Source organism: Gavia stellata, chromosome 3 (assembly GCF_030936135.1).
Source record: "Gavia stellata isolate bGavSte3 chromosome 3, bGavSte3.hap2, whole genome shotgun sequence".
Classification (NCBI taxonomy): domain Eukaryota; kingdom Metazoa; phylum Chordata; class Aves; order Gaviiformes; family Gaviidae; genus Gavia; species Gavia stellata.
This window is the reverse complement of record NC_082596.1, coordinates 56,569,526-56,596,416: the sequence shown is the minus strand read 5'-3', so window position 1 is coordinate 56,596,416 and position 26,891 is coordinate 56,569,526. Positions and strand designations below refer to the sequence as shown.

At 39.0% G+C, this 26,891-nt stretch overlaps 1 protein-coding gene across 1 annotated transcript in view; it reads right to left on the bottom strand.

The window, feature by feature from the left end:
* PTPRM (protein tyrosine phosphatase receptor type M) overlaps nucleotides 1–26,891 on the bottom strand; it is a 481,477-nt gene that overhangs the window by 19,932 nt on the left and 434,654 nt on the right. The window contains exons 24-25 of the mRNA XM_059815570.1: nucleotides 14,838–14,935; nucleotides 1,787–1,903 (exon numbers count right to left, since the gene is read on the bottom strand). Coding sequence (XP_059671553.1) covers nucleotides 1,787–1,903; nucleotides 14,838–14,935 — 215 coding nt within the window. The remainder of the gene's footprint in view (nucleotides 1–1,786; nucleotides 1,904–14,837; nucleotides 14,936–26,891) is intronic.

Here is a 26,891-nt window from a genome sequence, read left to right as displayed (position 1 = left end):
TGTTCAGCATTTCAACACTACCCTTCACTTAGTATTATCTGCAGATTTGGTTGGGGTACACTCTGTCTCATCATGCAGCTTGTCTTGGAGAGGCTGAAAAGTATCAGTCCCAGTAGGTCAGAAATACAAACTTGAGAGAATTATGGTGGAAGAGATGTACAGACTTGACCTTCCAGTACCATTGGTAGAGTTAAAAAATATGGAAAACAGGGTAAAACCAAATGTACTTTACTAAAACTACTCTGACATTGCATTACTGAAAAACTACCAACTATTAAAAAGCAGTGTCTAAATGAAATCTTTTCAGATGGAGTTTTTTTTAAGAAATAAAATGTTTAGTGCCTTTTATCTCTATCTGTTCTAATGCACTTATTCAAGACAGTTTGGTTATGATCAACTGTAAAATCCTCTAGGTTTTTTTTCCCAGTCCCAGTTAAGAAGTAAAAAGCTAACATCAAAGCATGGGCTTAAAATTTGCAGAATAGAAATCAACCAGTGCTTCATCTACTTCAAAGTGTAGCCACCGTTTCTCATCTGTTTATTAAAAATACCTAAATGCAAGGAAACAACAGGCTTGAATAAATTCGATGTACAATATGTATAGTGGTAAACATGATACAATATTTCAGTGCATTCAAACTGCATAATTCTGTTATCATTACCCTCAGGTTGCTGTATTGATGCATATTTAAGTATTAGATCGAAGACTAAAACAGGAAAAAAACTAATTCCTTTGTTACTGTGGATGTATGTACAGAGACCCTGCTGGGCCTTATTTTTGGCAGTTTCATCTACACGTGTGGAGGATTCTTTGATGCTAAAGATTATGTTCTTCAAAACTATAATTTAATACTATTTCGTCATTAGAGAGAACCGCTATATCACAGGTACTGCAACTAAATCAAAAAGAGTTTTCTAAGCCAATTAGTTGAAAAATCTACTCATGGAGATACTGGAAGAACATTACTTCAGCGGGCCATTAGGAATATCAAGTCTTACAAACAGGCCCTTTCCTTATTGTTATGCAACTCAGATGAGTCTTGATACATACAATTAAAACACGTCTGTCCTTTAATGAAGCCTGAATAAAACCCCTGAATGAACACAAAATGCATGACACGCTTCAGCATTGACTGGCCCTGCTTGTTCTCACTTTCAGTAAGTACCTTATTTGTTAATTGTATGTTGCCCATATATTGTAAGCTGTTTGGAAGAGCTACAAGATCTAGTAAGCATCAAACAAATTCATGGCATTTTTCTAATAAACAGTAATACAACATGCTGATTGGAACTCTCCCTATAAAGATGGATTCCCCATGAAAAGTGAAATTGCCTTGAGAAGAAAACCAGTTTGTTTCAGCTATGTCTCTGCAGACCAGGAACACACTGGCCCAACAGATAACGGTATTCTCCACTATGGACTTTTTAATAATGGTGCATGCAGCCTCTGGTACAGACAGAAAATTATTGTGGGGAACGTAAGATGGGAAAACAGCACGAATGTGTTTTTCAATTGATTGCTAGGAGAGAGGCTTCGATTTCTCCTAGGCAAAGAACATCACTGTTTCTAGCTCAGACAGGGGCCAACAGTGATGGAAAACGCAGAAAAGTCGCTGCATTTAAAGAAAAACAGAGTTTACCATAAGAGGGCGGTATTCGTTTACCCAAAAAATAGCTACGAAACCAGGATGCCAGTCAAAAGATTTAACTTCCCCATGTTGTACCTGTATATAAGTTACTTAGGCAGATGCCATTGTATCTAAGAAAACTGAATTTGGAAACTTACCTTTTCTACTGCAAATGTTCGAATCACGTATTCAGCCAGGAGCTCTGTTTCTATTAGGGTAACTTTAATGTCTTTATATATCTCTGTATCATCTGGCCAGTATTTGCAGCATTTGACCTTTAAAAAATACAAAAGAAATTAAGGTTCATTTATTTTAGAAGGTTCATACTGAATCTATTCTGTATTCTGTGCAATGATTTCTGTTTTAAAATACAATCACGCGCAAAACAGTCACATTTCCTACGCGTGGAAACGATTAATGTTTAAGGGACATTGCCCCTTCTTTTTTTAAGACATCTTTCAGAGTTGCAGGTGAGATTTGTGTTGTGGTCAGTAAAGCAAGGCAAATTTGTACTGAGCACAAGGGATATTTATACCCTGCAAAACTCAGTTACAGTAACTGTTCATTTCCTGTGCTTTCCAACGCAGGGTGTGCCCAGAGGGACAACTACCACCTCCTACCAAGGAGGTTTTTTCCCCCACCTCTAGTTGGTGATTTGTCTCAAAAATATCTTCCTACCTTCTAAAATGAAAATGTGTTTTTCAGACAGGAATGATCTTCACTACTATTAGAAAAGTATCTGTTTTCTCAGATTAACTTTCCAAAGGAACTGATGAGAGGTCAAAGGCAAAACTCAACATTTGAAGTCAAGAGATAAGTTTTATGTCTGGGCTTTAACACCAATTCACTAGATGACCCCAAACACTGTGGGTGGGATTCATCTCACTTAGCTCAAACTAAAAGGAGTAGGACAAATGCCTTCTAGAGGTGCCTTTATTTTTGTTAACTATGAAAAGAGTCCAGACGACTGCCTTTGCCTAGGTGTTTGGCTTCCTGATGGCTACAGTTAGGTGAGATTAATTACCCTTTCCTCCATAGTGATTTCACTTGGCTTCTGGAGCTCTGTGTTCTTGGCAAATTTATCATGGGATATAGAGACAGAAAGAAGGCGGATTTTGTGAACTGTATTTCAGATTTTCTGAGCCCTGGCGCGGTCTAGATGGGATGGACTTCACAGTTTTGAATGTATTCAAACATGCACTATTATTCTGCTATTTTTTGAAGTGGGTCATTGTGGGGACTGTATATGATGATGCAGATAGCTGACAAGCTTAAGAATCTTCTCCTCCTTCCCATTTGTGTGGACAAGGTGGTGGGTGGGGAAGCTACCACATTACTTAGATATCTCAGTTTTATTCTGCTCTATCATGGTAATAGCTATGCTATCACCACTCCATCTGGCCATCGTCCAGTAGTGCAGTACGTGCTAGGAGTAGCATCTGTTATACATCTGCTGTATGGAACTGTTTTTCTCTTTCTCTCACGGAAAGAAAAATTTAAAACGGATCTTTTAATACACGTAAATCTACTGGTTTACTTCAATATACACTTAAATGGGTTGGGTAAAAAACCCAAATACTTCAAATATTCAAAGGAAAACTGATACAAAAATTAAAAAAAATTAAACTTCACAACTCTCAGAGTATTTCTCAAACCCATTTTCATGCCAAGATATTTGGATCACTATCATGTCTAGTTCTGAGCAAAAGGTAAAACTGAAGGATGTCTGTATAAGCATGCAGTGATAAATGTAAAGCATGATTTAAATGATTTATTTATTCAAACTCCAGGTTCAGTATATAAAGGATTATGCAGAGAGTCAAGTCTTGTCCTGTCAGGCAGAAGAAAACACTTTCCTCAGAATTTGTTTCTAGTGACGTAGCCGATAATCACGTACAACCCCTCTTTACTGTCTGGGCAGAAGAGAGGTCTTGCCACACCAAAGTGGTAACATCAGCTGATAAAATAAAAAGTTTGTCAGGACAGGGTGAGTAGTTCTGACCCTTTTTCTGACTCTTTAGTAGGATAAAAGTTAAATCTGAATAGAACTGAGTTGAAGGGCTGGAAAAACACAGCCCTACATCAGGATCCTCAGAGAAAAAGAGTAGCCTGGTCATAAGCCCTGGCTCTCAGCCACAAAATTATACAAGCACCCTAACAGCTTATCCCTGCTTACACAGCTGATGGAAAGCTCCTAGAGCAAAGCTGAAGTTCAGGTAGCTATAAGCAGGTTTTTCTTTATTTCTCTATGCCTGTCTTCAGACCTAGTAACTGGATTAGTATTGGCTGAGAAAAATTCTTTACATTCTTCACACTTCATCTGGTATTAAACATGGTTTCAGGACAACTGGCAAACACCAGGTTATACAGTTCCCTTCCATAGTGAGACGCTTGGAGCTGGGACACTGGAGAGTTCTCGCAGTGCCTAGCACTTCTGTACCAGGGGCAAGGGTAGCAAGACTGCTCCCCCCACAATGCTCACCAGTCAGGTAGCTGACAGGGCATCAGTGTGGATGAGGTGGTTTCCACCAGTCAAGGGCCAAGCCAAGGGACAATCCCAGAGTGCCTAAACTGCAGGATCTCTGGCAAACGCATATTCATCTCCAAAGCCTATCTATCAGCTATAAGCAATGAACAACCATTTCAAAAGCATTAAACGTTGCTGCAAGCAGTTTAGTAGTTGCTGCTATCTATCTATCTATCTATTGTTGCATCTACTTGATATTTATTCAGATCTTATCTTGTTTGGATGTATTTCCAAAAACCCTCTGTCAGAAGCTAAGTAAAAAACATTGAACGCTCATTGTTTTGTCTGTGCTGTTAAAATAATCCAGAAAATTCACATTGTTCAAATCCCTTAGGCCAGCCAACTGACCCTTTTATAATCATTGCTGGGAACACTCTGAAACAGGGTTTTCCTACCTATGGCTAAGATAATTTTTCAACTCTCCATGCAGAATAAGGCAATTCACACTACCTCCGGACTGGAGTAGCCCACTGACAACCCCATCTCTGGAGCTGATTCCCTTTTCCTGCCTGTTCGCTTATCCTTTACATAGGTGGAACCTGAACCACATGAAAATGGCCAATGCACATAGGAAGGGAGCAGCTGCAGCAGTGATCCTAGTCACAGCACTACTGATCAGCACATCTCTTTGTTGCTAACTTTAGCCTTGTTTCTTTCTGATGGGCGCCTGCCATCCTCAAAACAGCTCTAGTTTAGTAAAATAAACAATCGGGAAAAAACCCCAACCCTGGCTGAATTAAATTGCTCAACCATGAAGGAAAACATGCCTGTTTCTAACTTGGTAAGTCTAGACAGTCTGGATTATGAGTAAGAACTAGGGACATTCAGAAAGACCAATTTAGAAGAGCACAGTCCCCACCTTCTTATGCCTCAACTGTTGGATTTGCTGCCACCCTTTTTTTAAACCTTATTTAAGATGATCCAGTGGAATAATTAGGGAAGCATTGGGGGATGTTGCACAGAAGTTATAGCCTTTCGTGCCTCATGCCTCTTGGGCCCGCCAGGGATTTCTTACTCTGCTGCACAGGGGATTTTGGGCACAGAGCAGATTGGCGCTGAGCAGAAGGATCCATGACAACGCAATTTCCTGAAAACTCTCCCAAGTGGAATAGGGGCTGTAACAGCCGTGGGAATGGTGCCAGAGCCACAGTCAGAGCCACAGACCAACACTGAATGATTCACTCACTGGGAGGGGAAAAAAAAACCCCACAACCTTTTTAATTCAGGCTTTTTCCCTACTTTTGGCTCTAGTTCTGCAATGCTGCTGCACGTGCTGAGCTCTAGACATGGGAACTCTGTGGACTCCAGATGAGCCAAAAGTTAAGTAAATGTTTAAAGACCAGTCTCCCATCTCCTCCAGGACCTCTCAAATAAATGCAAGAGTGTCTTAAAGACAGAAGTAGATTAAATAATGTAAATCAAAATCACACTTATAAATGTTTATTGGATCAGGGCCTTTATTTGTACAAGGAAAGACAATTGCAACAAAACAGAATATGGTTTTACTCATCAAATATGAGAAACACTGCTGGTAACATATGTTTGTTCATTTTTTCTTCTTAGCACAGCTTTAGCTACTGTGACTTGACGAATCTCTTTTCCTTTTTATAAACATTTGGTACATGTTTTACAAAAAAACCTACTAACAGAAGGTTTAGCTAAATAATTGATACATGAATCCAGACCTGAATATTAAATGCATTAGGTTTTTTTTCACACAGTTGCTACTGTAACAGTAAATATCGTCCACAAAGTAGAAAACATAATTTTGAAATCTCATCTGAGCAGAACTATAATTGAGAGTTTGTTCAGATACACCCTACATTTATACCCTAACAACGTGCCAAAAAATACAGATGTTCATCACAAGATGAGATAAAAGGGTGATTGCCAGAGACATAATGAAAATGCTCTGGTTTAATCTATTCATCCCAAGGTACACTGTCCAATTGTTCCAAACATGTTTATTTTACTAATAATTTTAGAAATTTGGAGAAGATGATTATGTACTTCCACCCCCTAGATCCATCCGCCAGCAAAATAGTCTAATGTGAGAAATTAAGACTTAGAAATGAAAGTGGAAAGTTGTTGTTGCTACTTCTAAACAGAACAAACAATGTAGGCACTGGATAGCTAATGAACACAAATTGTGACTTTCGAAGCTGTATATTTAGTCATTTGGCAATGTGACACATCTAGCTAAAGGCAGTATGAAAGCCAGGACAGTAATCCATTTACTTAGAGGTTTGGAATAGGAGGAATATTACAGAATTAATATGTGAGCTGGCTGTGAAATATACTTTGTAGTTCATACAGAACACTTTAAATAACACTGATTATTCAAAGTTTCCAATTTCCTTTGATTCTGAAATATTCTTAGCAAAAAGGTAATATAACTGGCTATGCACTGCATGGATTGTCATCAGTGAAGAGCAGTATTCTATATTCTAATTTAAAATTAATCCTGAACTAAGTAATGATGATAAGTCTGACATAAATTTTGAAGTGAAACCTCTAGGATATAAAATGAAATAGCCAACCAAGCTCACTGGTGAAAATTTTTAACAGATTTTACAGATGTAGCTAGGATAACATCATATACTTTTATTTGACTGACTTGAAGTAAAAGTACATCCAATAATTGAAAGTATTTTTATTTAAATACTTTTCAAACAAAAAATGTATTGTGATTTAAGAGCAATTTATACGTTATAAAACAACCTTTGACAGAAGATAAACCCCAGTCTTTCTTTCTTTCATTTTCTTTGTTTGCTTTTGAGCAAGTCAGTTAACTGATTTATACCTCATTTTACAGTTTTCTAAAAGGTATGGAAGAGTATTGAGAAATACAACATTTAAGGTACTGTTTGGCACCATCAGATGAATGGGTCTGTATAAAGGCAGCCAGAAGTCTTTATGTTTTTCACAGCTCCCAGAGGGGGAGAGATGTCTTCATGAATTTTACTAGCTCAGTCTAACTTCTTCCAGTGATGACTCACTCAGAGCTGATATAATTCTCCACCTTCTGGTGCCCTATGTTGCCCCAGCAGCACAATCCTAGGTTGCCTGGTGGATGTACTCTCATTCAACTTCTGCCCAAATAGCTGGCTTTCTGGACATGTCCAGTAGTAGCCATACACTAATGCTTTCCACCTGAGGGAATCAATGCCATCCCTTTGTTCTTAAGAATCAGGTATACTGTTAGCATGTCATCAACCTATTAGCTGGGATTAGATGAAATTAAGATGAGAGGCCAAACTCACAGTGTGGCCATACTTTGGCAATAAAACAGAATTAGTCCAGGACAATTGCTTTAGGGTAAAGGTTACCCAAGGTAGTGTTCCTGTCTCCACTGCTAATACCAACAGAATATGGATTGCCTCTATTTCATTGCGTATGTTTAGGCAATTTTGTCTCCCACTGGTCATTAAAAAGTCTGTAAATTAGCGCACCTTAGAACAGCCCTGGAGGAAAAAAGGCTGAGCATTGAGCACATGAGAAGGGTGGTCCCATGCCAAGATGAAGGATGGTTACAAGATTAGCTGGAGCTCCCCAAAGTCTGTCTTAATCCTTTACACAACTGTGAAATCATGGGCATATTGCTCAGATCCTGTGCTCCAAGGACCTGATGTGCCTGCATCAAGCAGAACAGCCTGTGCTCTGAATCATGCTTCCGTTCCAAGAGCAAAATCATGCCATTAGTTGAGCTACAGAGCACCACCAAGTTAGTGGATTGCCTTCTGGCACTAAAACCTGACCATCTGATCTCAGGTTAGAAATCTCTACATGTTATTTTACTGGGTAAGGTAAAACTGTGTTGGTGCCTCCAGGATACTTCTTCCTTCAGAGAGAGACTGAGAGATTAATTTCACAAGACTGCTGAGGTGAGGAGACTTGCAGTGATGAAGCCATTTTGCTAGCCCCAACATTTCAAAGAAGAACTTGAAGCCCTCTTTGCAAATTGCACTTACACTTGCCTCCTACACCTTGGCAGCACTTCAGCGGCTAGCCCAACAAGGGGGTCGATCCATTTGTGTATCCTTAAACCTCTTCTATTTATTTCTCAAAGTGAATTATCTCAATTGGATTAGTGAGCATTAAGATATTAATCTCTGTTCATTAACATTCTTTGAAACATAGCTTTTACTGGAAACAAGAATGCATCAAAACACTGAGAGCTGAAACCATGTCTGCTTTGAGTGACGGATCAGAGCTGAACACTTGTAGGCTGATGTCCTGTGTGATGATGCTAACATTGCTTATCTGGGGACATCTTTATTAAATGATTGCGAAGAGTCCTTCCTTTTCTTCCCTGAAGAACAACAGCCTGTTTTTTTTTCCTAAGGGCTCCTCCCCTGCTACGCATAATGAATAATACCCACTTGTTATTTCTGGGTAGAAGTCTAGAAAGCTGAAATGTGTTTTGACGCCTAGAAGGGTTCACTGACTTCAAAGATTAACAATAGTTTCAAATTACGATTGTTTTCTTTTTTTCTCATTGATACTCTCTAAAAGTATAAACTCTACGCTATCCAAAAAGAGATACTATAATTACAGTGAAACCAAAAGTAAACCAACAGAATCTCTAATAACATATATGTACCATAAGCACAGGACCATGTTTTCTGCGTAAACATGATTAAGAAAAAAATTTTCTCTAGATGGGGAAGGACACTATTTATAGGTTTTAGAAACTGAGATTAGAATTACCTAGCAGTAGGAAAGGGTTTCATACAGCAAACTTTCTCTCTCTCACCTATAAAATGTGGTTTCTTTCTTTCAGTAGAAAAGTTAAAATGAAATCTTAGTCACCAGTATGCTTACAAACTCTTTGGCACACCTCCTAAGAGGCGCTAATGCCAGTATCCTGAACTAATTCCAATGTAGGTAATTTGGCTTATTACATTTAGAGGCAGTTTCAATTAGATAGAGTGTTCTTCCATTTATACTAAATACAAATGTGCTCTTTGTGAGACATGTTGAAGAGTTAACTGTGTAACTGTGTACCTCTGCAGTATCTCTGTAATGGGTGATCTGAATCTTAAATACAATTTGAATTTACCTTTGTTTATTAGAGGGTTCTTCTGCATGGAAGATTCTCAAACTTTGTAAAATGCGTAAGTGCAAGCTTCATAATAGCTTTGTGTCAAAAAATTCCTTTTTTATTCTAAGAATAGGTGGCAAGACCACTGGAAATTTCATACAGTTTTTATGATGTTGCTGGCATTTCCCAAGAAGTTTTTGTTTGGTTCTTGCAATATGTTTTCAGTAAGAAGTCTTTGGACAGGGCTTTATTTGACAATTTTTCTTACACTTGTCTAGTGTCTGTCTATAACAGAAACAAATCATCAGGTGGACCTGAAGAAGATCTGGTTCAACATAAAGACTTCTGGATTTTGTTTGTTAAGGAAACATATTTGTATCTGGTCTAGAAGTGTTTCTTGAATGCTGACCAAGGCTGCACATCCTGAGCAAAGACCAAGCTTGGGCCTTGGGTCCAAGTACATGCACATATGACTGCTTAGGGCTGGGCCCACACAGTCTTTTCTGAGAAGAACAACTCTTTTCTGGCAGATTTTGTCTTACAACAGGGAACATTTTTTAGCCAACCAGCAGCAAGGAGATGTTCCCTTTCTGTCAGAAGACCTTTGTATGGGTCTCCTCACTGTCACATAGACCCCAAGACTTTTTTAAGCATGAAGAGTCAGAGCCATCAACATTTTTGCAGCAAGGCAGATGAGAGTGCCCTGTATGTAGCATGTCAACTGCAGGTCCAGTAAAACAAGCAAAGGAAAAATTAAGCCACCACTGTGTTCTTTCTTTTTCCCTATGCAGATACAGCCAGGAGGAGCATGAAATGGCTAGCAGGAAAACACAACACTCCTGAGAGATAAGATGGCAGAGAGAGGCTGTTTCAGCTGTTTCAGTAGCGCTAAGGTGTGCGTGCAGGCATAAGGGCTATTTACGAGTCTATGGCTGACCTTCATTCCCCTGTTTGTGTCACATCCATTCTGTTGTAGTCAACCTTGCCTTCTTTCAAAAAAAGGGTCTTTTGTGTACTCATTAACACTATTAGCACTGGCTGTTTTCTAATTCTGGATAATAATTGCGGAACTCTAATTACTGTAATTACTATGCTCCTGGGGTGAGGTTTTATTTTTTATAATTATTTCTAGTGATTTTTTTTAAATACTTTGTTATATTAAAAGCATGATAGACAATCATGAGCCCTTGCAGCACATTTATATATCAACCACCTCCACTGAATTTCATCAGCGCATTTCACCGTTTATTAATCAGATATTACTAAATTTCTTCTGCCTCAAGCAAAAACAAGGAGTGGGAGACAAAGTGACTACTGACAAATGACAAATGATGTGACATGCCAAGTTTGATTCTGCCAACCACGTATTAGTACCAGCCCAACAAGAGCAAAGATGGAGGTGACAGCTAGATGGCACAACTGGATATATTCTAAATCTTCCCAGAATAACTCTTTAAGGAGGAAAGAAATGTTTCAATGTGTGCAAACACTGAAACACTTCAAGAGGCAACCTGAGACTTTGGCCAGTACATAAAGACCTTGATCCAGTTCCCATTGCTTTCCACAGAAGGATCCAGCTCTGTCTTTTGGAGTTTGTACTCCAGAGCAGTCTCTTGGAGTAAGCAAGATGTTCTCTTGTGTCTGTTTTCTGATCACCCCTACACTGGTGGGATAAAAAGTTTTGTTTCTTCTAGAATAATCCACCAGCTTATGCTAAGTCTCTCAGGAAAAGATGTCTGAAATTACACTATCTTCAGTTGCTCTAGCACTTACAAACATGAGCATGGAGGCCTCTTGCGTTAATACAATGCAAAATACGTAATTTTGAAATAGCTTGTGGTCACACTGATATATTTTTATGAGTCTTGGTTTTGCTTTTTACCTGTTAGTGTGTGGTTTGGAAAATTCTTGCACCACAATGTAGGTATATTGTACCATTAATTACTTGTCATTCCCTTTTTGTGAACTTCATTGTGAGTGGAAAGTTGTTGACCCCAGCATGAAGAAGACAGAAACTTTGTTTCAAGGCTGCTTCAAGGGCTGCTTATTTGTTTAGGTTTTTTTGTACAAGTTCTTATGTCAACCGAAGCCAATCTTAACTAAAAACCACTTCATCAGCCGTTATCAAAGAACTGTTCATGCAACTCAGCAATGAGTTTTCTAAATGACTGTGAGACCTCATTTAGATTTTTAATAAACAGTCACATTCTAATGAGGTCTTCATAAAACTGACTAAATATGTTTAGAAATCATTAGCTTAAATTACCAGTACAAAAGTCTCCTTAGGGAGCCCTGCAGATTTTGTGATAAGACTTCTGGCAGATGGATTAGTATAACGGCACAAGTGAGTTCTGAATTTCCGCACAAGCAGTGTAAATGTGAGTGACTGGGTAACAGGCTACTAGATAAAGAGCTAAATGTCCCTCAGGTGGGTTCATTAAAGAGAGAAAACAATCAAAACACATTTCTGTGCCATTTAAATACCAGGTGCACAGCAGTCTGCAGGTGCCAGAAACACTGACAAGGGTCCCTTGCTGGAACACACAAGAGCTTAAAGGGATGCATGGTTTTGACAAGTGTGCCTCAGATAATGACAGATATTGGCAGATGTACCCGGACCCTGCTGGAGTGTAATGCAGGCACTGAGTCATTTGCAGCAGGTGCTTGCATTAGGGACAGCCTCATGGTGATTCCTCCATCCGCAATTAAAACAGTCCTGATGCACAATGCTCCAGGGCAAGAAGCAAGTTCCTAGCACTGATTTAATGACTATCCAGCCAGTCCTGGTAAACAAACACACATACGCCCCCTCAATGATTAATTCATGAAGGACATACACTGTGTGGCAAACATGTTAAATAGCTATTCCTCTTTCCTGAAAATACAAAGGAATTTTCCTTCCTGGCTTACGATGGGTCAAGAGGGTTAAAAAATAGAAATAATAAACTCCTATAAATCTTATACCAGCAATAGCATTTGAAATAGAAAAGCTCAAGGTTGGGAAGGTTACAAGGTTTGCCCTGCAGGAATGCTACCAAAAGGTCCATTAAAATTGTTACTAATCAAGGTGGCACAGAGCTTGTGTTACGGGTTGCAGGACAGAGGGTGTGTTTGTAATATGCCTCCTTGTTGCTGATGGTTCCAGCTCTGGGAGCGGGACAGAAGCACCAACAGAGGAGTGACTGCACTGTTCTGTGGCTCATATGACCTCATTTCCATTAAAAGCTCATTTCAGTTTCTGCTCTGTGATCTCACCTATGTTAGCCTCCAGAGAAAGTGAGAACAAAGTCATTTTTACCACTGCCAGAAACAACAAAGCTGCAGATCTGTATTCTGCTGGGACTCTTGCACCTTGAAGAAATCTCCATGGTGGCACAAACTTGCTTGCTGCTAAGGGCACGTGCTACGTACCTAAACGTTGTGAGTTAAGGCTGCCAACACTGGCACCAAGACTGGCACCTCCCTGGCTGACACCTGACAGTTCACTCTAATTGATGCTTTCAAATACTGACGTTAGGAATACAGTATGTGGTATCATGCAGTATGCTATTTTTGTTCTAAGGCTTGTTTATCCATACCCTGAAAACATCCCTTTTTAAGTTGTGTGCTTGGGTTCTTATCAATGTGTATAAAGCTTTAATGAAGAGGTTTGCTGGAGAGCTTCCTATTCTTACAAATCCATCCATTTTGAATTGATATGTGACCATCCAACTATTTCTACCTTCTTCCTCACTCAAGGGACTGAATTTTTAAAGCAGCCTCCATGATACTTTTTTGTCTCTGCAATTAGTCGTACATGTGTTCCTGCAGCAGGTGTTAATTGCAGTCACAAATCCCATCTTTTTTATATCTAAAAATAATACTGCCACCTGATCTGTTGGCAGGCTTGGACACACAGATATCTAAATGTTAGGATTTATATTAACAGTTGACAAAGGCCATAAGGAAGAATAAGTTGAGATTGTAAAACTGGACTTTGTGCTGGTTTTGGCTGGGATAGAGTTAATTTTCTTCATAGTAGCTAGTATGGGGCTATGTGCTTTTGGATTTCTGCTGGAAACAGTGTTGATAGCACAGGGATGTTTTAGTTACTGCTGAGCAGTGCTTACACAGAGTCAAGGCCTTTTCTGCTTCTCATCCTGTCCCACCAGCGAGTAGGCTGGGGGTGCACAAGAAGTTGGGAGGGGACACAGCCGGGACAGCTGACCCCAACTCACCAAAGGGATATTCCATACCATGTGATGTCATGCTCAGTATATAAACCAGGGTGAGAGCTGGCCGGGGGACTGCTGCTTGGGGACAGGGTGGGCATTGGTTGGAGGGTGAGCAATTGTTTTCATTTGCATCACTTGTCTTCCTTGTTTGTTTGTTGTTGTTACTTCCTTTTCATTACAATTTTTATTATCATTATTATTTTATTTACTTTCATTTATTAAACTGTTCTTATCTCAACCCACGAGCTTTCTCACTTTTACTTTTCCGATTCTCTCCCCCATCCTGCTGGGGTGGGGGGGAGTGAGCGAGCGGCTGTGTGGTTCTTAGTTGCCAGCTGGGGTTAAACCACGACAACTTGCTAAAGAGGAGACAAGATCCGACACTTTGACTCACACCACGTAAACAGTGCTCGCTCTCCTCACGCAAATGCCACAGGGCAGAGGGGTATCAGCCACTCGACCAGCGTGAAATTAAAAACATCTCTTAAAACCATGTGGCTCACACCAAGATATGTGCACTTAACTCCTTATTTCAACACTTCAATTTACAATAATTGCAGTAGCTGCAATAAAAGCAGTGGGTTTTTTTCATTCCAGATGAAAGCTGTATACCCAGTTCCCAAGCAAATTTTCTTGAAAAAACATTCAAGATGAGAACTAAGATACCGGTGCATAGACAAAGCAGTAAATACTGTTATTGACAGTTGTGAGAAACAAAGAAAATGGTTCCATTCAATACCTGTTGAAAACAAAATTAGCCATAATGACTTGAGTAGGATGCCTACCTTAGAAGTTATCAAGCAAAGAAAGAAAAGTGCACCGTATCAAGCAGGTAACTCAAGCTTTCCTTTACTACTCAGCTCCTGAGGAAGACCTCCTGGTCAACAAATTTAGTGTACAAATGAGTAAAGTTAATTTTTTCCGTTTCAGTCCAGAAGGCTTAAAAGGAAGGAAAACCCAAACAAACCAGGTTGATTTAGACTAATATACTATGAAGAAAGTGCAATTTCATAGTTTAACTACTTTTCTCAGAAATCTGTTTCAGAATTACTCCCCCTCATCCTCCCTTAAAAAAAAGATGACTCCCTACCTTGTTCTGTAACCAATTCCCTGGTTTCCCTTAATAGAAATGATATGTCTGAGATATATACAAAGATATAACGCTTTCCTTCTTTGGCAGTCTTTGCAGGCCGTGCTATACAGAAGGCAGCTTTATCAGTCACTTTTTCGTTGTGCTAATGTTATCAAAGCCAAGCATCCAAGGCATGTTTAAAAATAATTGATAATGAACCTCTTAGCACAGGCAGTCATAAATTTTTTATGTGCTATACTCGGTATATAAGCATCTTGTTGGTCTGCTATTTAATTTCCAAAAGCAAACACCTTGGAAGTCTTTCATCTTTTTAAGTACAAAAATCACTTACCCTTCCCACTTCTACGAGATTAGTAACCATGATTATGCTGGCTGTGTTTTCATGCCATACCATTCTCCAAAAGTCATATATTGTCTCCTGCATTGGTCCTGAAACAATAAATCAAAGGAAAGGTTACTATCTGAAAGTCTCATGATTTGAAGCTTGTCTCTGGGGAACTTTGAGAAACCGTGACTATACACATATATTCATATCACTATCATCATATTTTTCATTTAGGGTCAATTCCTTTTCTGTCATTCCACCTATCTGCATTTAAGTATTTTTCCCCTGAAACAGTGCTCTGAAAGAAAGTTAGTTCTCCAGCATTTAGGTATTTATCTCCATAATACCCAGAAGTGGAATTATAAAAAATGGGTAACATTACTCTTTCGCTTAACGATTGGATGATAACCTAGGGAAGGTGTCTTTGGAATGAAATGAGCCTCAATGGACTCTGTGGCCTTTCCTGGTTTCTAATATTTTTCTTAGTATACACTATCCATCAAATTACCCCAGCTCCTAAATTGTACTTCCTGAAGTGAGACAGAAGATATATTTTTTTGCTGCAGTATATCACTTTGCAAACCAATGGGGAAAGCGGTAAAGAACCCTGGTACGCCACGGCAGCCATGTTCTCTGCAGTGCTTTCCCCAACAACCTGTGTGCTTTTGTAGACGAACACAGAGGGCTTCCTCTAGCGTTGTGCTAAAGCTGGGTAAAAGCCCACAGGAGATTTTACAGAAATATAAAATGTTGAGAACAACCCCATCACTTTGCATATGCCTGGTCCTGTCTGTTTCTAGCCTACATGTCTTGCCCATGATGTTCAGTGTGCCATCCCAATTTTAAACCACTGCTTTAAAATCACTGCGCCAATAATAAAAGAATGTAAAATATTATCAGGTACTATAAACTTAACATCCATATTGAATCCCTTACTGAACTGCCACACTGCAGTAAGCAATTAGTGGCTTATTTAGAGGAATGCCTTAAATCAGCTAATTGGAAGACAAATGGATAATGTATTGGCCTAAATATTCCTCTAGTGAAGAAGCAAACACTCTTAAAGCATTACAAAACCATACATTGACAGATTTGGGTAGTTTGGCACCCATGTTTTGGTACTTAGAGCTCCCTTTGAAAATAAAATTTTCACTTGGAAACTCAAGTACTTAGTGAACTATGCAGTAATATATTATTGCTATATTGTCAAGGCCCCTTCCAACCCAAACCATTCTGTGATTTTGTGATTCCATGATAGTATAGGCAAGTCAAAACCAGCTCACTAGGCAAATAACATTACAGTTATGATGTAACTTACTTAGAACTCAAGTTTAAGAAAAAGGATGGTAATAGGCTAAAACTTTTGAATTTTTAAAACTGATTTTTATTTTCAGCAATTTCAAAGGTTAATTTTATCATCCATAATTTGCATAGACCATTTAAAGAAGTTATGTATTCTCCCCCTTACTTTCTCTGCCTTTAAAAGTGCTGCATATATAGTTAGTTTCACAAGTTTCCCTATTGTCACTCAATTTGCCTTTACTTGCTTTGATAGTTCATATAACAGGAGGAAAAGCCATTTAAAACAACAGGAAGCTATGGCTATTAGAACACAAGAAATGTCAGAAGGTCTCAGAGTAGAAATAAGAGCAGAATCTGAAACTACAGTTTCTGAAATTATCAAATTCAAGCTGATGTTGTGGCTGCAAAACTGGACACCATTTTTTTTTCTTGTAATTTACAGCACAGAACAGTTGATACATTTGTGAAATTTCATTCTGAAATATAACGAGTTAAATCACTCTCCACCATATGGAAATTTACAATAAGTATTTTACTTCTACATAAGTGTCCTGGATATGTAATACAGACATGGCCCGAGTGCAATTTTGAATGTCACAGTAAGATAATTAATACACATTATATTGAAAGTTTAGCTTGCTTGTGTTTTAATAATGTAGGATTCAATATAGCTTTTTGGGCAATTAAAGTCAAAACAGCATTAGAATGGTTTTGGGCAAACCTTTTACCTACTGGTAAAAGGAAGGAGACTATTTTACTCACTGTAGGAAAATACTATCTCTGTATAGCTCCTTCCTTCCTCTCAAATATCAAACAAATATTCAGCAAAATTACTATTGCCGTTGTCTTTGAAGGAGTGTAGCTAAAAATAGGATTAGGGAAAGGCAGTTTTCCATAGAGTAGTGTCCTGGAGAAAATCCACAAGTTCATGATACATTATTAAGATTATTTAAGCTTGATCAAGGACAAAAATTAACAACACTATTGCTTCAAGAATCCTGATTCACAACCTGGTTTAATGGAGAAAATCTAAATGGCTCCACTGCATTCTGTCACCATAGGATTATGTAATGTTTCAAGATTGTTCATCTGAATATGTTTTCGGTAAAGCTGCAGGGAAGGTGAGAAAAGATCCTGTGCCTACATAGCCCTCTTCTTTTCCCCTTGCAAGAAGCCAGAATCTTTGAGAAACTGAGAGGCAATGTAGCAAGTTTCTTTATGTATTATTTCAGTTTTCCTTCCTAGAGATTCACTTGAGATACAAGATGGTTGGGCCCTACTTTGTAACAGTCATTTCTTTTTGACAGCTCTGGGATAACCTCTGACAATTTATTCCTGTTTTTTTTTTTTTTCTATAGACAGCATAATTTGTCTCGTGATTTAAAGATTCCTTCATTTCAGATCCTGAAATCACAAATTACAACTGGGGAGAGATCCTAAACACTAATTTCTTCCTGAAGATTTTGAATTTGTCATTCTTTATGAAGAAAAAAAAATACAATAAATTATGAGAAAAATAAATCTTCAGAAAAAGTAATAGCATTCTTCAGGCCAGAGAAAGAGCTGACCTCTGACAAGTCTTTCAAGCTTGATTCCAAATGTTCTTCTAGAATAAGTGTCCTATTCTGCAGGGCTGTGTACGTTCTTCTCAATCTTGCTATCCAAATGATAAGAAAATCATAATTAAAAGTGCTCGACAGGATTTCCTGCTCTCCTCAAGTATTCTCAAGTGTTTTCTTGCTTTTCCTCTCCAATTCTTACATGTAGCCTCCAAACTTCTTTCATGTTCAGGACATTGAAAGGAAAAAAACCACCTTAAAACCTACCTTAAAGTCTAGAAAGTAATTCTTTTCTACCCCATTTTTCTTTTCGTCTTGACATTTTAAAAATTATTTTCTGACACATGAATAAATTATTACTTGTCTCCAGCCAGAATTGAAAAGCATTAGAGGCTATGTAGGGTTGGAGGATTTATTGTCATGAAGAACTGAACAATTTGATTTCAGAGACTCATGGTAGGGAGAGAAAGAGCCTATAATTGTTCTAAGCATCAACTTAACAGATGTGTGCACAATAGGCAGGAAGGTTATTCTCAGCAGTTGCCCTCTTGCAGGAGGAGAAGGTCTGAAGAGAAGGTACTGTGCTGCCTAACAGTAAGCCTGCAGCCTACCCCATTAGCTACACAATATAGTAGTTGGTATCAAAGTTTTCTGCTGTGAAAAAAAGAAATCAACAACATACTGCAAACAGAAGATGAAAAGCAAAGGAAAATAAGAAAAGAAACCAACCCTCCAAACCCCAAGCTAATTAAATGTGTTATTGAAAAAACCCAACAGAAATGATTGGTTGTATATATCCCAACCATTAGTTGTATTACTAGCAGTTGTTAGTTGCTGGTCTGGGAATGCAAACATATTCGGAAATGGAAAATCACACAGCTTTTAAGAATGGTTTAAACTATTTAAGGAGCTATTTCTGTACACAGAGCTTTCTAGAGCCTCTATTTCTGCTTGTTATTGTGAGACCCAGTTCTAACAATTGGTATTGCTACTGGGGTATGTGATCAATTCAAAAGCGATAAACTAGCCCAGAATACAGGAAAAAGTGTGCAGATGTAGGAAAGAAAACAAACACACAAAGAAACAAGTAAAACCTGAATCCTGAAATGTCCCCAGCACTTACTCAGATGGGACTTGCAAATCTATGGGTCATTTTTCAATCTCTAGAAATGCAAGCACCTTAAACAAGGAACAAATAGCTTCTAAAACCTTTTTCTAACATAGAATGTCAAATCCACAAGCTAACGTTGGGTTCACCTGAAACCAAATTCAATGATAGATATTAAAGCTAGAAATGTGCAGAAAATGAACGGATACTCTTAAGCTCCAAAGGCTCTGCAAGGACAATGCATGGGCAGTGGTAGCCGTTAGCATGTGTTGATGGAGACAGCGGACTGACAAGATGCAAGACTTAGATCTGCAGTGGTTAAATTCCGTCTTGAAATGAGTGCAATAAACCTCCTTCCAGTGAGTAGACGCGTCCACCCTGCATGAGGAGGTGGTTATAAAATGGTTCCCTCACCTCATGGTTACTGCAGTTTCTAACAGGAATGATAACTGTCTTCACTTTTTACTGAAGCAAAACTTGCTGCTTGCTATTGTGACTGCCTACAGCTTGATCACTCAAGGACAAATAGCTAATATTCCTGTATAGAGGGAGCTGCATTTTAGCCCTCATTCTTTATGATGTGTGATCCCTTCAAAGTGAACTTGATATACAATAAATGTTTTCTTATTAACAGATATGGCTGCATGGCAAAAAAAAAAAGCCGAAAAGCAATGATTTCCTTGACAATTACACTGTCAAAACCCCCCAAACCCATTATGTAGCAGAAATTGTTCAAAATACACATGAAAGCGCAAAACCAGAGATAAAAAAAAAAAAATACTGGGAGAACAGACTACAAGCTAATAGATTAAAAAGTTCAAGAATTCTCCTTTTCCTAATGAATCTCTTAAATGGGACAGACTAGCTGTTAGTAGGATAACTTACAGAGAATTTTGCAGGAGGAAGCAAAATTACAGGGTTACTAATGCTCTTCCAATCCAGTGATCTGATAATCCGTAAGTGCATGCTATTTGCTCTTTTAACCATGCTAGAATTCGGAGGTAAGAACAAAACGCCCTTTCAGAAAAAGTTATGTAAAAAACTGCAGTTAAATGTTACTTTAACCTATAAATATCACTGACTGAAGCAAGGGAACATCTCCCTTAACAGAAATACATTTTTTCCCTACTCAATAAGGCAACGTGCCCGAGATTTTATCAACAGGAATTTGCAGACCCATCATTATGTGACCAGGTTTTCATGAGTGGTCAGTTTTGTCAGCCTCCCAGTTACCTCATGAGAAGCTCTTCAGTGGTCAACTGCTCTGCAAACCTGGACACCTCTTTGCATGATCAGGTGTAGACTAAGGAGTGTAAGATTAGGTTCCACTTTTTCATAAAGTAAAACAAAATAAAATAAAATGTCTCTTATCTTTCTATCTAAAATAGTCAGCAAAGTATAAAGAAAAGCGATAGATCCCGGCTGTGCTGATTTAGTCAGAACAATCACATCAACTAGCATGATAAACTGCTAGTTTAGTATTTCTTTGTAATTGCATCACCACTGCCACACAGCAGCACAGCTGTATGCTGGCTCAACTCCACCCTCCCCAAATGAGCTGGTTTCTGAATGGAAGTCACTTTGAAGATCTGATCAGTTGCTGATGATCTGATTTGTCAAGAGCAGTCTTTACCATATGCTTGTTGAATAGGTATGGTAGCATGTATTTAACTTGCACTCAGCCTTCCACGAGTTCTTAAGCGTTTAGTGCCTCCATGGAGGCCAGCGAAGTCCAGAACAAAGCTCTGCTATCAAAACTTAAAAAACTCAGGCAGTGATCATGAAGTCTTTCTGCAATAACTTCTCTCAAAATAGGTTTAGACATTTGTTTTCTACCATAACATATACACTTAAATTGACTTTAAAGGCTTATACAAGAGTATGTTTTTATAGGCACAGTATGTGTGCTCCTATAAATACTGTGAATAATTTTTAAGTCTGACATAAAACTGTGGACAAGATACCACTAAACCATATGGGCCCACTCACCAATAGCTATCCAAATGCACACAGATCAGTCTTTTGCATTTTAAGGTGTCAAGAAAATAATCATGAAAAGGAATCAGGTCATATAACCTGCTTTAATTAAAGTCCTCCCAAGTCTGTTCCAGAAACTAAAACAGCATTGAGGGTAAAAAGTACCCCAGTGCTATGCACCTACTCACTTTTATTGAAGTCTCCTATAGGCTTGTCACTGTAAGAATTAGTACACTAAAAGGCAACAGATGTCTGTACTGGCAAAACTTGGCCATAAACGCTTCAGTGTTATTTATTAATTGCTGGTTTCTAGCTGCCATACTTCAATATTAATTATTATTTGTCGCTTCTGCATACCCCAGCCCCAGACATTTTGTGCGCTAAAGAATCTCAATGAAATTAAACAAAAACCCTGTAATGAGCTGCAAAAACACATTCTCGCTTTTATCACTTCATTTCATTTGACTTATAGTGTTGATACAGACTGTGATGGCATTTGAAATGCACTTTCTAATTTTAGCCTTACAAATATTACATAATCTTCAGCAGGGCTATATTGTAATTATACAGCTATGCTGGCTTTCCTGATAAAACTTTCTTGGAAATCTCTCTTGCCTTGGAAAATTACAAATAAACAAAACTGTGGATGAACTTCCAATGAGGTTGGTTCCCTATAAGTATGTTAAGCCAGCAGGCAGCCCAAGCGAGGAAGCCTGAGGCTACGGCTACTCTAATGTGAGGTATGGAAAAAAACCTCCCCCTCAGTTGTAAAACTTGTTTTAACTGATTCCTTCATGGTAGTAGATTCAGAGATGGCACAGAGAGGAGCCACTTGTTTGCTGAGGCAGTAATTAACTCACAGTCAGGTAAGAAAGAACACCATTTTGTAAGCAAGAATTTTACTAGAACTTAATTCACAAACAAATAAAAAATGTTCGGTTTCTTCTAACACTAGTTTTAACCTAGGCTTCAGAATATACCATGCATATCAAATATATGCAGAATCTATATTTGAGTTGTAGCCAGTCCACCATCTCTTTTTTTGGCCTTTTGCAACAATACCACCTTACAATGCAAAAAAAAAAAAAAAAGAAAACAGTATGCAGCAACACTATTTCACAGTAAGTCACCTCAGCTATGCTCAAGTGGGTTAATCAGGACTGAGCTATGAATGCAAAACGTGTTTTTCATTATTTCTTCACCTTAGATGGATTGTCAATAAGAAACACATCTGACTGAGTCTTGTTAGCTTGACATTTCAGGAAAACACTGCTTATAAAGCAAGCTGAAATGCTTTATTGGGACAAATCCTGCTCAGTGCAGCTACTGGCAATGCAGAGGCTTTCTACTGTATCCTTTGCTGGGGAAAAACACAGCCTTCTCTCATTATCAGCCAAGGGACAGCACAGTGAATAGTAATTGGCTGATTTTCAAGCACAAACTAAATCCTACCTGCTCTGAGCTAGCCAGTCAGCAAGCCCTGCTGCCTGCACACCACTATATGTGAAAATTGGCTTTCACAAAATGAAATTTTCAAAGTGCTTTCAAGTCTCATTAGCTTTCAACAAGGCTTAGATTACTAAGTGACTGAGGTGCATGTAGAAATCTTATCTATAGCTCCCATGAGACTGAGCAGTGCTTTGGCTGGCTTTCTATACTACCTCCTCCTACGTTTTGAGGAGTCAGCACTAGACCTTTCACAGGATGAAGGAAAGAAGGAGATTGACCTGTAAATTCTGCATCTCTTTCCAAATGTAAAAAGAACATCAAAACATTCAGCCTGTAAAATGCCGTTTGCAATGTACAGTAGTGATGAGCCACAGTCCTATTGTTTTATTAAATATACGCAAGCGTCTCACAGCTAGCTAAATTAAAAACAACCCTCCATTCTAAATTCCCAGTTTAATACAGAGATGCTTAAAAAAATATATATCCTTTGAGTAATGACAAAACTGATTATTCCAGATAATTTTTTCTTTGAAATTGCTCATTTCACAAAACTAGATAATCAGTTTGAAAATACATACTTTATAAGTGTGTGTGTATATACATACACATCAACTATTGGCTAGAGCTGGATCATTTCTTTCTGGCATTTCGTCTGATCCTATTCTGCAGTGATTCTGTGGGTAGTCAGAAAGTTTTATGGGGATGTGGTATTTATTCTCTGGATTATCATATGGCATTTTCTTTTCTTTATTGATACCGATCTAACTAGGCTGGAACAGCACACATCTCTATCCGTTATTTTGTCTGCGTTATGACACCACCTCAAAATCCCAGTCCGGGACTGGAGCTCCACTGTAGCAGGAAATGCATTACATATTAAATGCCCATGAATACACAAAAGGTGTTCATGCCCCTCACAGTCACAACCCAAACATACCTTGAGAGACAACAGGAAGCAAGGTAGGATTCAAATAAACTGAACAGGCTTGGTATAATATACAGCAGCCACCATATGCCAGGTCCCTAGCCATTTCTGAAAAATTTTACCTGTCCCTGCTTCACATTAGTATTTCCACCGTGTTCAGAAACAAGCTATTGCTGCACTTAAATATATTTTGAAATCTGAGACCAGACTTTATTTGTGCACTCTTGGCAGGTGCTATTTAAGACATTTTTACAACACTACAGCTAATGCTACCAGCTAACCTTCCTTCTAATGAAGTGTTACACACTTATTGATTGACATTTCTCCACAGCTAAATTTCCAATACTAGCTCAGTTTGTTCTGTATCAACAAAATAAAATGAAAATGTCATATGATTTCCCAAAGAATAAATAGCACATTCCCATAACACCTTTTGACTACTCACAGAAGTACTGCGGACTGGGAATAGAGGAACTGGCAGCATCAGAAATGGTCCAGATTTATCCAGTTAGCTTGAGATTAGGCAAAGCTAAATGCAATAAAAGCTGTGTACATAGTACTACTGGCCATGTAGGTATGATTATGCCATTCAATAAAGCTGCTTTTTCTGATCTTAACTGAAGCAAATTAAAAACCCCAACAAAAGAATGTAGTTGCAGTTTAATGTAGTTCATCCAGTATAATTTAAGAACGCTTTCTTTCATATAATTTGTTTGCCACACAGCAGGGATGTTAAATGGCCTCTTCCTCTCATTAACATTTTCTCAGACTGGATAAATCCAGTATCTTCCAAATTTTGCATTACATATAGCATTCCCGCAGATTACGGATCCCCTAGTGAGGGTTATGTAGGATACCTGAATAAGACCAGAGTCTTGAACCTACCTCGCACAGCTTTTAAGAGAGCACTGCTAGGCAATGGCTTGCAGGGAGCGTGTTTCAGTTTTTTCTTCTATGAAACAGGAATACTTCGAATAACTGTAATTGTGACTAGAAGCCTTGATGTATTTTCCAGCAGAGTGTGCTGGCTACAGAGAAACAGAGTTGGTCTCACTCACACATGGATTCTTTTTCTCTCTATGCCCTACAAACATTTAATTGTTTAATTACAGTCAAGCATGTCAGAACGATAGGTGACTCATCTGGGAAACTGAGATACTGGTCCAAATTGATTCAGATCAAATAGCAACATGAGGTATTGGCTCTCCATCTGACGTCACAGCTCTGACGGAAAGCTTATTCCAGGAGCCTTGAGCCCACGGTTTGAACCTGAACTGTCTTTGTGAAAGCAGTCCAACAGGAAGTTTCAGTTTAGGTGAATCAATGTTTTCCAGTAAGAAAGCTGTTTTAGTTTCTAATTTGTGCATTTTTCTCAATAACGGTGATCTGCATTGTGGAAAAATGAATACCTATTCATCACTCATTCTAAATAGCCCATCTGAGCTTGGGAAGACCAGCAAATATGGAATTTATTTTGTAAAAAACATGCTGCCTGTAACATTTCCAACTCAAAATTCTTGGGTAATTGACTTGTTGGACTGGGTTCTTCGCATCAACTTGTAATGAAGAATCAATTTTGATGACAGATGAGAAGTTTAACATCATTTTATCCCCTTCAGTAGAAGGTTCCTTAGGGAATGGACAACAGAACCTAATTAGTATTTCCCATTTCTACTTTCTATTTTCATGTTGAGTCAATCATAACCATCAGGATGTAATAAAATAATCACTATTCTCTAGCGCAAAAATATGAGTTCATTTTGGCTACTTGTTTCTTTTATTTTTCCCCAAGGACCTTATTGTGAAGGAATGTTGCTCATGCTTGTAAGGAAGCATGAGGAAGCTTATCAGGCCCAGCCAGTACGGGTTCATGAAGGGCAGGTCCTGCTTGACCAACCTCATCTCCTTCTATGACCAGATGACCCGCCCAGTGGATGAGGGAAAGGCTGTTGATGTTGTCTACCTGGACTTTAGTAAAGCCTTTGACACTGTCCCCCACAGTATTCTCCTGGAGAAACTGGTGAATCGTGGCTTAGACAGGTACACTCTTCACTGAGTTAAAAACTGGCTGGACGGCCGAGCCCAGAGAGTTGTGGTGAATGGAGCAAAATCCAGTTGGCGGTCGGTCACAAGCGGAGTCCCCCAGGGCTCAGTTTTGGGACCGGTCTTGTTTAATATATTTATCGATGATCTGGATGAGGGGATCGAGTGCTCCCTCAGCAAGTTTGCAGACGACACCAAGTTGGGTGGGAGTGTTGATCTGCTCCAGGGTCGGAAGGCTCTGCAGAGGGATCTGGACAGGCTGGATCGATGGGCCCAGGCCAATTGTATGAGGTTCAACAAGGCCAAGTGCCGGGTCCTGCACTTGGGTCACAACAACCCCATGCAACGCTACAGGCTTGGGGACGAGTGGCTGGAAAGCTCCCCCGCAGAAAAGGACCTGGGGGTGTTGATCGACAGCCGGCTGAATATGAGCCAGCAGTGTGCCCAGGTGGCCAAGAAGGGCCAATGGCATCCTGGCCTGTATCAGAAACAGTGTGGCCAGCAGGAGCAGGGAGGTGATCATGCCCCTGTACTCAGCAATGGTGAGGCCAGACCTCGAATACTGTGTTCACTTTTGGGCCCCTCACTACAAGAAAGATATAGAGGTGCTGGAGTGCGTCCAGAGAAGGGCGACGAAGCCGGTGAAGGGTCTGGAGCACAAGTCTTATGAGGAGCGGCTGAGGGAACTGGGGTTGTTCAGCCTGGAGAAGAGGAGGCTGAGGGGAGACCTCATCGCTCTCTACAACTACCTGAAAGGAGGTTGCAGAGAGGTGGGTGTTGGCCTCTTCTCCCAAGTGATGAGTGACAGAACAAGAGGAAATGGCCTCAAGTTGTGCCAGGGGAGGTTTAGACTGGATATTAGGAAAAAGTTCTTTACTGAGAGAGTGGTAACACAGTGGAATAGACTGCCCAGGGAAGTGGTGGACTCACCCTCCCTGGAGGTATTCAAGGAGCGTGTGGACATGGCATTGTGGGACGTGGCTTAATGGGCATGGGGGTGTGTGGTGTGGGTTTTTTTGTTTGTTTGTGTGGTGTTGTTTTTTTTGTAATGGTTGGACTTGATGATCTTACAGGTCTTTTCCAACCTTAGTGATTCTGTGATTCCGTGAAGATATTCAGATGCTGTATTTTTTAAACTTGTGCTGGGAGTTTAAGTGCATTAACACAAACGCTTTACCAAGGTTAACAAACAAGATAATTTAGTCTACATTAAAGCATAAGTAAAAATGCTAGAAAAACCAAGTTTGGCATAATTTATTATCCTGATAGGTATCTTATGAGTGAGATATATCACTCACCATATATCTTTCTATTTAAGACTGGAGAACTTTGGTACATTAATTTCTTACTCAATCACAGAAATAGTCAGAATCAGGCAAATATTAGTCAGATCAAGATACATGTGAAGGTCATTAACAAATAGATGTGTACTGGATATTTTTCCTTTTAACTTCAAGATAATTACGGTAAAAATTAAATCTGCATGACATCAAATTCTCTCACCGCTATTATTTGTTGTTATTTTTGGGAGCACATTGGTTATTTTCACCACTTCAAGTACGAAAGGGCAATGCTAACCTTTTAATTCTATTTTTTATTATGTTTTATGGGAGACTGCAGTATTTGATGTAAACTGTAAACAAGGAAAGCCATTCTAACATGCGGCATGTATTTCTGCTTAGTGCAGACACAGTAAC